Source organism: Hyperolius riggenbachi, chromosome 4 (genome assembly GCF_040937935.1).
Source record: "Hyperolius riggenbachi isolate aHypRig1 chromosome 4, aHypRig1.pri, whole genome shotgun sequence".
NCBI lineage: Eukaryota > Metazoa > Chordata > Amphibia > Anura > Hyperoliidae > Hyperolius > Hyperolius riggenbachi.
Genome location: NC_090649.1, coordinates 192,461,161 through 192,478,986, shown reverse-complemented (window position 1 = coordinate 192,478,986; position 17,826 = coordinate 192,461,161). Strand labels below are relative to the sequence as shown.

Here is a 17,826-nt window from a genome sequence, read left to right as displayed (position 1 = left end):
TGAATGGCCAACTTGTCCGAGTTCCATCTAGCATGTGTATGTATCCGTAGAAGCACGCAGATCTTTGAGCTTTCCCATTTTCCTACTTCTAACACATCACCTTCAAGAACTGGCTCTTCACTTGCTGCCTAACATATCCAACCCCTTCACAGGTGCAGTTCTAATGATCAGTATCATTCCCTTTAACTTTCAGTGGTTTTAATATTGTGACTGATCAGTGCAAAACATATTAAATGTTTATCTTGCATCATGAATGTCTTAATTGTTTTTAATGGCAAAATGACCATTATGCTCTTAATGGTGTTTTTGTGTATTTTTTAGCCCCTGGAAGTGAAACTTCCTTCAAAGCTACTGATAGCCAGAGTTTTGATGGGTCTGAAAAACAATATAAGAAGGTGAGTCGACATTAAATACTAGACTTATTTTTTTCTAATGATCTTGCAAATTAGTCAAGGCTGTGTAGTCTGCTTACTAAGCTATGGAAATCTGCAATTCATGAAGGTCTTACAAAGTAAATTCTGGTAATTCACCTGGGATCTTGGGCCCCATAAATATGACTGTAACTTACAGCTGATAAAATGCAACTGTCATGCGATTTTCCTACATCAGGTCTTCCATTTTTTCCGGTCATGTTAACCACCCTGGCGTTCTGATAAGATCGCCAGGGCGGCTGCGGGAGGGTTTTTTTTAAATAAAAAAAAAAACTATTCCATGCAGCCAACTGAAAGTTGGCTGCATGAAAGCCCACTAGAGGGCGCTCCGGATGCGTTCTTCTGATCGCCTCCGGCGGCCAGAAGTAACACGGAAGGCCGCAATGAGCGGCCTTCCGTGTTTCGCTTACCTCGTCGCCATGGCGACGAGCGGAGTGATGTCATGGACGTCAGCCGCCTCCGATCCAGCCCTTAGCGCTGGCCGGAACTGTTTGTTCCGGCCACGCTGGGCTCGGGCGGCTAGGGGGACCCTCTTTCGCCGCTGCACGCGGCGGATCGCCGCGCTGCGGCGGCGATCAGGTAGCACACGCGGCTGGCAAAGTGCCGGCTGCGTGTGCTGCTTTTTATTTCATTAAAATCGGCCCAGCAGGGCCTGAGCGGCAGCCTCCGGCGGTGTTGGACGAGCTGAGCTCATCCAGACCGCTCAGGTGGTTAAATAAACTGCAATTAAAGTGAATAGAAGTTGCTGTAGTTCAGAAGTTCACATGCCGCCACCTGCTTCAATCAACTGGTTCTCACGTCTGCAGAGAAGACCCCTCTGGAAACTGCATTGGGAGTGCTTGAGACAGCTATTGCTTTATTAATAGCTGCAAATATAGCTATAATTATGAGGCCTAGAGGGATCCAGGTGAATGGTCAGAACATTCTTTATTTAGGCCAGTTAAGTGGCATTTGCCAATCAAACAAGGAAAAGCTCTATGAGGCTATATGTAGGGCCGGATTTACCATAAGGCATTATAGGCATGTACCTAAATGCTTCTAATGATGGAAAGGCGACTCGATCCCCTCCCTGAGTGCCTCCCTCCCTCCTTCCCTATGTAGAGTCCTGATGATCGTGCTGGGTAGTCTGTAATGAGAGTGTAAATGTGAGGTTACTTAACCTACTTTCTGCATTCCACTGACCAAAACTCTCTTCAGTCAGGAGCACCTCTAGCTACTTAATATTGAGGTTCCTCTAGCTACCTAATACTTGGGGGCACCTCTAGTTACTTAGTATTAGGTAAACAGAAGTACTCCTTATATGAAGGAGCACCTGTAGCTACCTATGAAGGGCAAGGGAAGTTAGAGAGAAGTGACAGTTGTACCAGCCAGCACACTTGCAGTGCAGTTTGGTGGGAGTTTTGTAGCTTTATGAAAGGCGAAGTCTGAGGTGCCAGTGTCTGTGCCTATAGGCCCCTGTGAGGTAAATCCGGGACTAGCTATGTGTAGTTATGCGGAAGACTCAGAAGCAAATTAAATACAGCAATGTGAGGCTTGATCTTGGGGAAGAACTTTTTGTTTACATAACGCATTTGGCAATAACATTTTTCAGCATTTTCCCAATAGGATAAAAACAGATGATAACAAAAAAAAAAAAACATACGGAAGAGATTGACTGAGTTGTTGATTCTAGTGTTGTTGGAGAATCTTCCGTTAATAAGTGCAAACAAAAGTTGTTCTGTAATGCATCAACTAATTGGTTTTCATTTGTGCAGCTACAATATTTTACAATGGAAATGTAAAATTCTGAAATGGTAGCCTACAGGACAGAGATTTTAATTTCACACAAAGTAGTTAAAACGGGTTTGTGAAATCAAAAGTAAAGCCTGGTAGTTTATTTTTAAAACAGCTAGCAAAAAAGTACCAGTTTGGATATAGGAGATTTTTAAAGTAAGCCAGAGATGAAGCGTTAGTAAGATTTGATACTCACCCAGGGCTTCCTCCCACCCCATAAACACATGAGTCCCACACCGTCCTCCCGCAGTCTGCTGTTCAGCTCCAGTAACTTGTTCAGTCACGTCCAGTCTGGGTCTTCTGTGCATGGGCAGTAGACCTGGACTGACGTCACTGAGCAAGTTACCGACGCTGAAGGGCAGACCACGAGAGGACGGTGTGGGACTCGCACGTGTTTATGGGGACGGAGGAAGCCCCCGAGTAAGTATCAAATCTTACTAACTCTTCATCTTTGCTACATTTTAAGGACTTTAACACCCACTGGCCCATTTGTACTGCCATTGGTCTCCATCCTTGTAGAGCCACCTGTAAGTTAGCTATAGTAGAGTCCCTCATGGCTAACCGGAACATTTGCTACAGTTTGTAGCCATTCCGGCACTACTTCCCCTTCCTGCTCTGTAACTTTTAAGAAGCTTTTTCACAGACACTCCTCTCCTGTAAGTCTGTAGTTTGAAAGTGTTGTCATTCTCATTTGGGACATTTCCCATCACATCCCTTCTTGGTTTCACCTTCAACCAGGAGAGGAAGTGTGGGCAAATGTCATTAACTGGAATAGAGCTAAATAAAACCGGGGAAATATCTTGACCTGACTAGGTAGCTGCTTCATTTAAGTGGTCCATTTCCAAATTGCATAAACTTTGCATCATCTTAGAACTATTAGTATCTCATTGATTGTTCCTTCTTCGTACCCTTCCCTACTATTTTTTTTTTTTACATTTAAATCATGTAACAGTTGGTTATGTTTCTCAGTTGTGCTAGTGCTAGAATTTCTGTAATTGGTTTATCTGGTAACACCCTCGTAGCTTTGGTTAAAGGGAACCTGGAGGAATAGTAGGCTGCCATCTTCATTTCCTTATAAACAATACCAGTTACCTTGAGCGTGGTCAAATATTTCCATCCAAATACCAGTTACCTGGCTGTCATGCTGAGCCTAGTTACTTTTGACTCGCACACTTGCATGCAGCCAGTGCAGTCGGAGTCTAAGCATCTAATCTTCATGCTCATTCTGGGCCAGTGATTTAACGTATTACAGGCAGAGCATCAGCACAGAAGTCGGGCAACTGGCATTGTTTATTAGAGAATAAGAGAGAACAGCCTCCATATTCCTCTCATTTCAGATTTCTTTTAGCTAGGATCTGTAGGTATGTGCTACCCAGCTCTACTGTATTCGGGTGGTTTCTTGATTAGTTGTCCACAGGTGTACAGATTTTACACAAATAAGCTCACTTTGCCTATTTTGCATTTTCTCCTAATTCGTTTAGTCGACTCTTCGTGATCATATGTACTTTTTGCATTCATTTTATTTAGCAGTAGTTAAACACCATTGTGGCCACAACACATCCACCAGCTTTTGCAGAGTGCTTGTATAGTGCCTCAAAGATCCAGGTTGGCTGCTGTAACTGAAATATCACATTTGGTTATACAGATCCTGTAAGGGAGGGTTTGTTAAGGTTAACATGATTAATGTGAAATGCAAGATGTCTTGTGGTGTTTTCCTGTGTGCTCCTTGTTATATGAAAATCGATTCATAATGGACCTTTTAACACCTCATTTGTGATTGTTCTGACGTTATTTGCATCCTCCTAATGTTAGCATGTTTCCCAGCATATGTTTGTATTTTCTCTGGGAGAGGATTTTCTGCTGCATCTATTACACAAATTGGGGCTGGTACTACATCTTAGACTTTTGCCTATGTTTACCAATGGTACATCCTGCGCTCCTTCTGTGGTGAGAGCTTTGCATGAAGAAAATCCCATGCTACCTTGTGAAATGATGCACATCTAATATGTGAATGAGGAACTGCTTCACATTTCTGATTTATTCAAAGATGCAACCTGCCTGCAGTCCCTCATAATTCTAGCTGTGTTAAATGAATGAATCTGGGGGATTTTTTATGGATACATTTTATGTGGCGATGTGCAGGCCATTGCTGACATGGGCTGTGTGAGGCAGTAACTTTTTATGGCTATTCAGGCTTTTGGGTGTTTTGCTGCAAATTACCACATGAACCCCATGCACATAAATTGCAGGAACAAGAAAGAAAGAAAGAGAACATTAAGGCCTCTCTTACACTTGCATTTAAAACCTGTGTTGTGTTACCCTGTTTTACTGCAGGGTAACAAATCAGCAATGCAAGGCAATGGGGCCTAGCACACTTAACCATATCGCAATGTGCTGGAAATTTCCAGTTCACCACTGTGACGTCAACAGCGCGTTACTGGACATTGAAGTCAATGGCCAAAGCATACATTTTAAAAATGTTGGCGGCGCAGAACAACGGAAATACGCTGGGAATCCCAGTGACGTGGTTCTTATCCAGCACGGCATGTAGCAAGGGGTGTGCGAGGAGGGTGGGAGTGGTGCTTTGCATATGACCCTCTCTCTGCTGCAGGGTCATATGTTTGTGATTTTGTGATGGGGCGGGGCATCGCACCTCAAAAGCACAGCTCAAGTGTAAAATGGGCCTAAAGGACACCTGAAGTGAAAGATCTACGGAGGCTGACATTTATTTCCTTTTGAACAATGTCAGTTTCCTGGCTATTCTGTTGATCATCTCCCTCTAATACTGTTAGCCATAGACCGTGAACAAGCATGCTGATCAGATACTCTGCAAAAAACTGTGGGAGAAGACAAGAAAACTCTGGCACTATGGTTTATTGTCAGCATGTGATAACAGTGCAAGCAGTATCAAAAAAAGCATGGATTCAACAACATGCAAAAATCTGACGTGCAGTGAGAAGATGATACAAAACGTATTAGCTAGTGCTGGAATGCTGTACCTGGATGTTGGGAGGCGGCAGATGTGGGCACCAATGAGGTGCACGGCCTTACGACCGTTTCGCAGGGCAAACACATCTGCCACATCCCACATCCAGGTACAGCATTCCAGCACTAGCTAATACGTTTTGTATCATCTTCTCACTGCATGTCAGATTTTTGCATGTTGTTGTATCCATGCTGTTTTTGATACTGCTTGCACTGTTACCACATGCTGACAATAAACCATAGTGCCAGACTTTTCTTGTCTTCTCCCACTGTTTTTTGCATGGACTTTGTATCCTGATCTTCAGCACATGGTTTACCTGGATGTCCTTTTAGTTGGTCTGCTCAATACAGCATAACCCGAGTGCCTGCCAGCTCTCCCATACTTCTGTGATCAGATACTCTGACTGAACTCTGTGTAGATTAGCCACATGTTTGTTTCAGGAAGATCAGCTGGACTGCCATGCAACTGGGATTGTTGGAAATGAATATGGCATCTCTATGCATTCATCCTTATTAACCACTTCCCGACCGCCTAACGCACAGGGGCGGCCGGGAAGTGGAGCCCTTAAGGACCGGCTCACCCACAGAGGCGGCGGTCCTTGTAAGGGCATGGGCGGAGCGATCGCGTCATCCGTGACGCGATCCTCCGCCGGTGCCTGTCACCGCTCGCCTGCCGCAACATCCCGCCGGCTATACGGAAGCGCCGGCGGGATGTTAACCCCGCGATCGCCGCATACAAAATGTATAATACACTTTGTAATGTTTACAAAGTGTATTATACAGGCTGCCTCCTGCCCTGGTGGTCCCAGTGTCCGAGGGACCACCAGGCAGAGGCGTAGCTAGGGTTTTCAGCGCCCGGGGACAAAGACTATTAATGCGCCCCCTAAGGTGAAGGGTCATGACCAAATGTGGGCGTGGTTATGGGTACTCCACATTTGGTCACGCCCCTTCAAATGTACATGGAGGTTAGCAGGCTCACGCTCACCCACCCTCCCTCAGTATGTACCTTCCAGCATGTTCCAAGACAAATTCAGCAATCATGAGCCCCCCACCCCCATCAAGACAAATTCCGCAATCATGAGCAAACATGAGGCCCCCAACAAGACAAATTTAGCAATCCTGAGGCCCCCAACAAGACAAATTCAGCAATCATGAGGCCCCTAACAAGACAAATTCAGCAATCATGAGGCCCCTAACAAGACAAATTCAGCGATCTTGAGGCCCCCAACAAATCATGAGGCCCCCAACAAGACAAATTCAGTAACCATGAGGCCCCCAACAAGACAAATTCAGCAGTCATGAGGCACATAAATAGACAGCATTTCACATAAATAGGCAGAATGTCCCCTTAATATGGTAGACACCTCTCACCTGGCAGCAGTTCCCCAAAATACACTCAATCTGACAGCAATGCTTGCCCAAAAATAGGTAGCCCCAGGTCTATAGGTGTCCCCAGAATAGGTGGCCAGCAGTATAGATGTCCCCAGAACAGGTAGCCAGGGGTAGAGATGTCCACAGAACAGGTAGCCAGGGGTATATGTGCCCAGTATATGTAGGCAGGGGTATGTGTCCCCAGTATATGTAGCCAGAGGTATATGTGCCCAGTATATGTAGCCAGGGGTATAAATGCCCAGTATATGTAGCCAGGGGTATATGTACCCAGTATATGTAGTTAGGGGTATATGTGCCCAGTATATGTAGGCAGGGGTATATGTGCCCAGAGTAGGTAGCCAGGGGTATATGTGCCCAGAGTAGGTAGCCAGGGGTATATGTGCCCAGAGTAGGTAGCCAGGGGTATATGTGCCCAGAGTAGGTAGCCAGGGGTATATGCCCAGTATATGTAGGTAGGGGTATATGTGCCAAGAGTAGGTAGCCAGGGGTATATGTGCCCAGAGTAGGTAGCCAGGGGTATATGTGCCCAGAGTAGGTAGCCAGGGGTATATGTGCCCAGAGTAGGTAGCCAGGGGTATATGCCCAGTATATGTAGGCAGGGGTATATGTGCCCAGAGTAGGTAGCCAGGGGTATATGTGCCCAGAGTAGGTAGCCAGGGGTATATGTGCCCAGAGTAGGTAGCCAGGGGTATATGTGCCCAGAGTAGGTAGCCAGGGGTATATGCCCAGTATATGTAGGCAGGGGTATATGTGCCCAGAGTAGGTAGCCAGGGGTATATGTGCCCAGAGTAGGTAGCCAGGGGTATATGCCCAGTATATGTAGGCAGGGGTATATGTGCCCAGAGTAGGTAGCCAGGGGTATATGTGCCCAGAGTAGGTAGCCAGGGGTATATGTGCCCAGAGTAGGTAGCCAGGGGTATATGTGCCCAGAGTAGGTAGCCAGGGGTATATGCCCAGTATATGTAGGCAGGGGTATATGTGCCCAGAGTAGGTAGCCAGGGGTATATGTGCCCAGAGTAGGTAGCCAGGGGTATATGCCCAGTATATGTAGGCAGGGGTATATATGCCCAGAGTAGGTAGCCAGGGGTATATGTGCCCAGAGTAGGTAGCCAGGGGTATATGCCCAGTATATGTAGGCAGGGGTATATATGCCCAGAGTAGGTAGCCAGGGGTATATGTGCCCAGAGTAGGTAGCCAGGGGTATATGTGCCCAGAGTAGGTAGCCAGGGGTATATGTGCCCAGAGTAGGTAGCCAGGGGTATATGTGCCCAGAGTAGGTAGCCAGGGGTATATGCCCAGTATATGTAGGCAGGGGTATATGTGCCCAGAGTAGGTAGCCAGGGGTATATGTGCCCAGAGTAGGTAGCCAGGGGTATATGTGCCCAGAGTAGGTAGCCAGGGGTATATGCCCAGTATATGTAGCCAGGGGTATATGTGCCCAGAGTAGGTAGCCAGGGGTATATGTGCCCAGAGTAGGTAGCCAGGGGTATATGTGCCCAGAGTAGGTAGCCAGGGGTATATGTGCCCAGAGTAGGTAGCCAGGGGTATATGCCCAGTATATGTAGGCAGGGGTATATGTGCCCAGAGTAGGTAGCCAGGGGTATATGTGCCCAGAGTAGGTAGCCAGGGGTATATGCCCAGTATATGTAGGCAGGGGTATATGTGCCCAGAGTAGGTAGCCAGGGGTATATGTGCCCAGAGTAGGTAGCCAGGGGTATATGTGCCCAGAGTAGGTAGCCAGGGGTATATGTGCCCAGAGTAGGTAGCCAGGGGTATATGTGCCCAGAGTAGGTAGCCAGGGGTATATGCCCAGTATATGTAGGCAGGGGTATATGTGCCCAGAGTAGGTAGCCAGGGGTATATGTGCCCAGAGTAGGTAGCCAGGGGTATATGCCCAGTATATGTAGGCAGGGGTATATATGCCCAGAGTAGGTAGCCAGGGGTATATGTGCCCAGAGTAGGTAGCCAGGGGTATATGCCCAGTATATGTAGGCAGGGGTATATATGCCCAGAGTAGGTAGCCAGGGGTATATGTGCCCAGAGTAGGTAGCCAGGGGTATATGTGCCCAGAGTAGGTAGCCAGGGGTATATGTGCCCAGAGTAGGTAGCCAGGGGTATATGTGCCCAGAGTAGGTAGCCAGGGGTATATGTGCCCAGAGTAGGTAGCCAGGGGTATATGCCCAGTATATGTAGGCAGGGGTATATGTGCCCAGAGTAGGTAGCCAGGGGTATATGTGCCCAGAGTAGGTAGCCAGGGGTATATGCCCAGTATATGTAGGCAGGGGTATATGTGCCCAGAGTAGGTAGCCAGGGGTATATGTGCCCAGAGTAGGTAGCCAGGGGTATATGTGCCCAGAGTAGGTAGCCAGGGGTATATGTGCCCAGAGTAGGTAGCCAGGGGTATATGCCCAGTATATGTAGGCAGGGGTATATGTGCCCAGAGTAGGTAGCCAGGGGTATATGTGCCCAGAGTAGGTAGCCAGGGGTATATGCCCAGTATATGTAGGCAGGGGTATATATGCCCAGAGTAGGTAGCCAGGGGTATATGTGCCCAGAGTAGGTAGCCAGGGGTATATGCCCAGTATATGTAGGCAGGGGTATATATGCCCAGAGTAGGTAGCCAGGGGTATATGTGCCCAGAGTAGGTAGCCAGGGGTATATGCCCAGTATATGTAGGCAGGGGTATATGTGCCCAGAGTAGGTAGCCAGGGGTATATGTGCCCAGAGTAGGTAGCCAGGGGTATATGTGCCCAGAGTAGGTAGCCAGGGGTATATGTGCCCAGAGTAGGTAGCCAGGGGTATATGTGCCCAGAGTAGGTAGCCAGGGGTATATGTGCCCAGAGTAGGTAGCCAGGGGTATATGCCCAGTATATGTAGGCAGGGGTATATATGCCCAGAGTAGGTAGCCAGGGGTATATGTGCCCAGAGTAGGTAGCCAGGGGTATATGCCCAGTATATGTAGGCAGGGGTATATATGCCCAGAGTAGGTAGCCAGGGGTATATGCCCAGTATATGTAGGCAGGGGTATATGTGCCCAGAGTAGGTAGCCAGGGGTATATGTGCCCAGAGTAGGTAGCCAGGGGTATATGTGCCCAGAGTAGGTAGCCAGGGGTTTATGTGCCCAGAGTAGGTAGCCAGGGGTATATGTGCCCAGAGTAGGTAGCCAGGGGTATATGCCCAGTATATGTAGGCAGGGGTATATGTGCCCAGAGTAGGTAGCCAGGGGTATATGTGCCCAGAGTAGGTAGCCAGGGGTATATGCCCAGTATATGTAGGCAGGGGTATATGTGCCCAGAGTAGGTAGCCAGGGGTATATGTGCCCAGAGTAGGTAGCCAGGGGTATATGTGCCCAGAGTAGGTAGCCAGGGGTATATGTGCCCAGAGTAGGTAGCCAGGGGTATATGCCCAGTATATGTAGGCAGGGGTATATGTGCCCAGAGTAGGTAGCCAGGGGTATATGTGCCCAGAGTAGGTAGCCAGGGGTATATGCCCAGTATATGTAGGCAGGGGTATATATGCCCAGAGTAGGTAGCCAGGGGTATATGTGCCCAGAGTAGGTAGCCAGGGGTATATGCCCAGTATATGTAGGCAGGGGTATATATGCCCAGAGTAGGTAGCCAGGGGTATATGTGCCCAGAGTAGGTAGCCAGGGGTATATGTGCCCAGAGTAGGTAGCCAGGGGTATATGTGCCCAGAGTAGGTAGCCAGGGGTATATGTGCCCAGAGTAGGTAGCCAGGGGTATATGCCCAGTATATGTAGGCAGGGGTATATGTGCCAAGAGTAGGTAGCCAGGGGTATATGTGCCCAGAGTAGGTAGCCAGGGGTATATGTGCCCAGAGTAGGTAGCCAGGGGTATATGTGCCCAGAGTAGGTAGCCAGGGGTATATGCCCAGTATATGTAGGCAGGGGTATATGTGCCCAGAGTAGGTAGCCAGGGGTATATGTGCCCAGAGTAGGTAGCCAGGGGTATATGTGCCCAGAGTAGGTAGCCAGGGGTATATGTGCCCAGAGTAGGTAGCCAGGGGTATATGCCCAGTATATGTAGGCAGGGGTATATGTGCCCAGAGTAGGTAGCCAGGGGTATATGTGCCCAGAGTAGGTAGCCAGGGGTATATGCCCAGTATATGTAGGCAGGGGTATATATGCCCAGAGTAGGTAGCCAGGGGTATATGTGCCCAGAGTAGGTAGCCAGGGGTATATGCCCAGAGTAGGTAGCCAGGGGTATATGCCCAGTATATGTAGGCAGGGGTATATGTGCCCAGAGTAGGTAGCCAGGGGTATATGTGCCCAGAGTAGGTAGCCAGGGATATATGTCCAGTATATGTAGCCAGGGGTATATGTGCCCAGAGTAGGTAGCCAGGTCAGGTGTCCCCCTCCCCAGCAGGAGGGGAGCAGCGCAGAGAAGAGCTGCTCTCCCTTCCTCGCTGTCCCCTCCAATGTCCGGGTGGCTCAGGCTGGCAGCGGCGGGCGGAACTTACCTCCGTCTCGTCGCAGCGCTGGATGGATCTGCCACTACTCTGGTCTGGTCCAGACCAGAGCAGCGGCTGCGCACTCGAACTTCCGGCCGGCGCTGGAGCGAGACGGAGGTGAGTTCCGCCCGCCGCTGCCAGGCCAGCCACCCGGACATTGGAGGGGACAGCGAGGGAGAGAGAGAGCACCTAAGGTGAGGGAAGGAGGGGGGATATGGCCCCCCTTCCCCACCGTCCGCACAGCTCTCCCTCTTCTCTGCGCTGCTCCCCTCCCCTCCGCCGCAAAAAAAAAAAAAAACCCCGCAGCTCAGCCAGGCTGAGGGCGCCCTCGGGGACCAGGCGCCCCGGGGCACTTGTCCTACCCCGACCCCCCCTAGCTCCGCGCCTGCCACCAGGGCAGGCTGCAGCCACCCTATGTCGCACCCAAGCACACTGATTTCCCCCCCCCCGCCCCAGATCGCCCACGGCACCCCTCAGACCCCGCCCACCCCCCAGACCCCTGTTTGCACCCAATCACCCCCCTCAATTACCGATCAATCACTCCCTGTCACTATCTGTCAACGCTATTTTTTTATCTCCCCCCCCCCCCCTGCCCACTGCCCCCTCCTGATCACCCCCCCACCCCTCAGATTCTCCCCAGACACCCCCCCCAAACCCCCCCCCCCCTGTGTACTGTATGCATCTATCCCCCCTGATCACCTGTCAATCACCCATCAATCACCCCCTGTCACTGCCACCCATCAATCAGCCCCTAACCTGCCCCTTGCGGGCAATCTGATCACCCACCCACACCAATAGATCGCCCGCAGATCCGACATCAGATCACCACCCAAACGCAGTGTTTACATCTATTCTCTCCTCTAAACACCCACTAATTACCCATCAATCACCCCCTATCACCACCTGTCACTGTTACCCATCAGATCTGACCCTAATCTGCCCCTTGCAGGCACCCAATCACCCGCCTACACGCTCAGATTGCCCTCAGACCCCCCCCCTTATCAATTCGCCAGTGCATTAGTTACATCTGTTCTTCCCTGTAATAACCCACTGATCACCTGTCAATCACCCATCAATCACCCCCTGTCACTGCCACCCATCAATCACCCCCTGGCACTGCCACCCATCAATCACCCCCTGTCACTGCCACTCATCAATCAGCCCCTAACCTGCCCCTTGCGGGCAATCTGATCACCCACCCACACCAATAGTTCGCCCGCAGATCCGACGTCAGATCACCTCCCAAGGGCAGTGTTTATATCTGTTCTCTACCCTAAACACCCACTAATTACCCATCAATCACCCCCTGTCACTGCTACCTATCAGATTAGACCCCTATCTGCCCCTAGGGCACTCAATCACCCGCCCACACCCTCAGAATGCCCTCAGGCCCCAGCCCTGATCACCTCGCCAGTGCATTGCTTGCATCTATTCCCCCCTCTAATCACACCTTGAGACACCCATCAATCACCTCCTGTCACCCCCTAGCACACCTACCCATCAGATCAGGCCCCAATTTGCCCCGTGTGGGCTCCTGATCACTCGGCCAAACCCTCAGATCCCCCTCAGACCCCCTTCCGATCACCTCCCCAGTGCATTGATTGCATCTATTTTCCCCTCTAGCCACCCCCTGAGACACCCATCAATCACCTCCTGTCACCCCCTTAGCACTCCTATCCATCAGATCAGGCCCAATACAACCTGCCATCTAAAAGGCCACCCTGCATATGACCGGTTCCACAAAATTCGCCCCCTCATAGACCACCTGTCATCAAAATTTGCAGATGCTTATACCCCTGAACAGTCATTTTGAGACATTTGGTTTCCAGACTACTCACGGTTTTGGGCCCGTAAAATGCCAGGGCGGTATAGGAACCCCAGAAACTGACCCCATTTTAGAAAAAAGACACCCCAATGTATTCTGTTAGGTGTATGACGAGTTCATAGAAGATTTTATTTTTTGTCAAAAGTTAGCGGAAATTGATTTTTGTTTTTTTTTCACAAAGTGTCATTTTTCACTAACTTGTGACAAAAAATAAAATCTTCTATGAACTCGCCATACACCTAACGGAATACCTTGGGGTGTCTTCTTTCTAAAATGGGGTCACTTGTGGGGTTCCTATACTTCCCTGGCATTTTAGGGGCCCTAAACCGTGAGGAGTAGTCTAGAAAACAAATGCCTCAAAATGACCTGTGATTAGGACGTTGGGCCCCTTAGCGCACCTAGGCTGCAAAAAAGTGTCACACGTGGTATCGCCGTACTCAGGAGAAGTAGTATAATGTGTTTTGGGGTGTATTTTTACACATACCCATGCTGGGTGGGAGAAATCTCTCTGTAAATGGACAATTGTGTGTAAAAAAATCAAAAGATTGTCATTTACAGAGGTATTTCTCCCACCCAGCATGGGTATGTGTAAAAATACACCCCAAAACACATTATACTACTTCTCCCGAGTACGGCGATACCACATGATTGGCACTTTTTTGCAGCCTAACTGCGCTAAGGGGCCCAAAGTCCAATGAGTACCTTTAGGATTTCACAGGTCATTTTTGTTTCAAGACTACTCCTCACAGTTTAGGGCCCCTAAAATGCCAGGGCAGTATAGGAACCCCACAAATGACCCCATTCTAGAAAGAAGACACCCAAACGTATTCCGTTAGGAGTATGGTGAGTTCATAGAAGATTTTATTTTTTGTCACAAGTTAGCGGAAAATGACACTTTGTGAAAAAAAACAATTAAAATCAATTTCCGCTAACTTGTGACAAAAAAATAAAAACTTCTATGAACTCACCATACACCTAACGGAATACCTTGGGGTGTCTTCTTTCTAAAATGGGGTCACTTGTGGGGTTCCTATACTGCCCTGGCATTTTAGGGGCCCTAAACCGTGAGGAGTAGTCTTGAAACAAAAATGACCTGTGAAATCCTAAAGGTACTCATTGGACTTTGGGCCCCTTAGCGCAGTTAGGCTGCAAAAAAGTGCCAATCATGTGGTATCGCCGTACTCGGGAGAAGTAGTATAATGTGTTTTGGGGTGTATGTTTACACATACCCATGCTGGGTGGGAGAAATACCTCTGTAAATGACAATCTTTTGATTTTTTTTACACACAATTGTCCATTTACAGAGTTATTTCTCCCACCCAGCATAGGTATGTGTAAAAATACACCCCAAAACACATTGTACTACTTCTCCCGAGTACGGCGATACCACATGTGTGGCACTTTTTTGCACCCTAACTGCGCTAAGGGGCCCAAAGTCCAATGAGTACCTTTAGGATTTCACAGGTCATTTTGAGAAATTTTGTTTCAAGACTACTCCTCACGGTTTAGGGCCCATAAAATGCCAGGACAGTATAGGAACCCCACAAATGACTCCATTTTAGAAAGAAGACACCCCAAGGTATTCTGTTAGTAGTACGGTGAGTTCATAGAAGATTTTATTTTTGTCACAAGTTAGCGGAAATTGATTTTTTTTTTTTTTTCACAAAGTGTCATTTTCCGCTAACTTGTGACAAAAAATAAAATCTTCTATGAACTCACCGTACAACTAACGGAATACCTTTGGGTGTCTTCTTTCTAAAATGGGGTCATTTGTGGGGTTCCTATACTGTCCTGGCATTTTAGGGGCCCTAAACCGTGAGGAGTAGTCTTGAAACGAAATTTCTCAAAATGACCTGTGAAATCCTAAAGGTACTCATTGGACTTTGGGCCCCTTAGCGCAGTTAGGGTGCAAAAAAGTGCCACACATGTGGTATCGCCGTACACAGGAGAAGTAGTATAATGTGTTTTGGGGTGTATTTTTACACATACCCATGCTGAGTGGGAGAAAGATCTCTGTAAATGGACAATTGTGTGTAAAAAAAATTAAAAAATTGCCATTTACAGAGATATTTCTCCCACCCAGCATGGGTATGTGTAAAAATACACCCCAAAACACATTATACTACTTCTCCTGAGTACGGCAATACCACATGTGTGGCACTTTTTTGCAGCCTAACTGCGCTAAGGGGCCCAAAGTCCAATGAGCACCTTTAGGCTTTACATGGGTGCTTACAAATTAGCACCCCCCAAAATGCGAGGACAGTAAACACACCCCACAAATGACCCCATTTTGGAAAGTAGACACTTCAAGGTGTTCAGAGAGGGGCATGGTGAGTCCGTGGCAGATTTCATTTTTTTTTGTCGCAAGTTAGAAGAAATGAAAACTTTTTTTTTTTTTTTGTCACAAAGTGTCATTTTCCGCTTACTTGTGACAAAAATTAATATCTTCTATGAACTCACTATGCCTCTCAGTGAATACTTTGGGATGTCTTCTTTCCAAAATGGGGTCATTTGGGGGGTATTTATACTATCCTGGAATTCTAGCCCCTCATGAAACATGTCAGGTGGTCAGAAAAGTCATAGATGCTTGAAAATGGGAAAATTTACTTTTTGCACCATAGTTTGTAAACGCTATAACTTTTACCCAAACCAATAAATATACACTGAATGGGTTTTTTTTAATCAAAAACATGTTTGTCCACATTTTTCGCGCTGCATGTATACAGAAATTTTACTTTATTTGAAAAATGTCAGCACAGAAAGTTAAAAAAATATTTTTTTTGCCAAAATTCATGTCTTTTTTGATGAATATAATAAAAAGTAAAAATCGCAGGAGCAATCAAATAGCACCAAAAGAAAGCTTTATTAGTGACAAGAATAGGAGCCAAAATTCATTTAGGTGGTAGGTTGTATGAGCGAGCAATAAACCGTGAATTCAGTGGTCTGAATGGGAAAAAAAGTGGCCGGTCCTTAAGGGGGGTAAAGCCAACGGTCCTCAAGTGGTTAAATGATCCCTCTTCAGGTGTCCTTTTATTAAGATGAGTACATTATATCCTTCTGATGCTGTGATGCTGCATGTTTCAAGTTTGTATGTGATAAGGCCTATGGTAATGAACATAGTCGCATGAATTTCATGTGTGCCGCTCACAGTATGGCGATTTAGAGGGAAGCTTGCAAACTCTCTCCTAAAATGCACTTCATAAGCATGCATACATACATGTGATTTATTGCATACATGTTTGAATGTGAACTGGCCCTTTTATTACTATAGTAAGGAACACAGGCTTAGTGGCAGTGCACACATGGAAACTTGCACTGACATGTTGCTCCTATTTCTGCTGTGTAGCTTGTCCTGTCCTAGAGGGAGGGGAAAATGTGCAGAAGGTGTCCTTCTGTAAGCTGCAGCAGCAATTATGATAGCAATCGGACAAGCTACGCTTCATTGAAAAGGAGATAAATGATGTCAACTGACACCTACTCACATGATAGATTGATCTTTGTTTGTGGATAACCTGCATGATTCAGAAAACTTGGCCTGGGTTTATTAAAACTTGTCTGTTATTTGGTGGCAAATGTAAGACACCATCACCTGTGTCATATCAGATTATAGTGAGATTTGCTAATAGGTGCAGTGTTCTTCCCCAGAATTTTTTTCCACCCGGGTGGCATGAAAAAGTAGCCGGGTGGGGCGTGACGTGGAAATGCAGGGCCTGCTCAACTTCACTTACAGCATAAGAGGATGAGGAGGAGGTGATCCAGTGACAGCCCGGTGCTCTCCAAAATTAGCTTGGTGGAGCACCCGGCTAAAAGAGTCTGGGGAGAACACTGAGGTGAGTGAGATTGTTGTAGAATTGCTAAAGCACACAGGCCCATATGCAATAACATTTTTCTCCTGAGTGTTCTCCTAGGTGATATTTTCACACCTTGTCAGTAAAAGGCCTTTTAAACCATAAGCAAGCAAGAACATATTCTAATTAATTTTACAGTACTATTTCATCTACTTTTTGGAAGCTTTTCAATTGCAGAGTGCTGAAAAGTTATTTTAAAGTGAAGATGAAAATTATCTCCTATGAGAAAACCTAGGTTTATTGCATATGAGCCACAGTGTCTACATAGTCTAAACTCATTACAGACATGTTCATCAGGTGCTGCACATGACCACCATTTCAGTGATGTTTGCCACTCTTCACTATAATCTGATATAATGCAGATTAATGTTTGGACACTGTTCTTTTTTAATTAACGGTTTATTAAAACCATACAAAAGTAATATACAATCTACTGATAAAAACATAAATCAATAGCATAAAAAAGTAAAGCACAAAGTCCAGAGCTACAAACTAGAAAGCCCATTTCATACATAGGTATATGTTAGATAACGTGCGTTCCTAGGTCCAAACAGAAAGGCCTGGTGCACACCAGAGGAGTTTTTCTGAGCATTTTGAGTTTTTAAATCTGCTGCTAATGTTATCCTATGTGTCTGTGCACACTGGAGCAATGAGGTTTTCTAAAAAACCCCATAGCATTACATTGGGAAGAGGTTTTGAAACCTCTAAAAGCTCTTCCCAATGTAATGCTATGGGGTTTTTTACAAAACCTCATTGCTCCAGTGTGCACAGACACATAAGATAACATTAGCAGCAGATTTAGAAACTCAAAACGCTCAGAAAAACTCCTCTGGTGTGCACCAGGCCAAAGTGCAAACAGGTTAAGCTCCTCGAACAAGCCATTTCTCCCAGATACCCTTGTATTGATCTAAGTTTTCAGTCCTGGCATAGAAAATTCTATCTGTTAACATGAGTTAAGTCTATCTTTAAAGGGAATCTGAAGTGAACATAAACTTATGCTATGATTTGTATGTGTAGTACAGCTAATAAATAGAACATTAGTAGAGCATATATGAGTCTGATGTTGTTTTCAGTACAGGAAAAGTTAGAAACGTCAGTTGTT

The 17,826-nt window shown here is 46.9% G+C and overlaps 1 protein-coding gene across 4 annotated transcripts in view; it reads left to right on the top strand.

Annotated features, from left to right (window-relative positions):
* OPA1 (OPA1 mitochondrial dynamin like GTPase) overlaps positions 1-17,826 on the top strand; it is a 130,886-nt gene that overhangs the window by 16,684 nt on the left and 96,376 nt on the right. For all 4 annotated transcript variants that reach the window (XM_068281165.1, XM_068281163.1, XM_068281164.1 and 1 more), the window contains one exon: positions 322-395. In XM_068281165.1, coding sequence (XP_068137266.1) covers positions 322-395 — 74 coding nt within the window. The remainder of the gene's footprint in view (positions 1-321; positions 396-17,826) is intronic.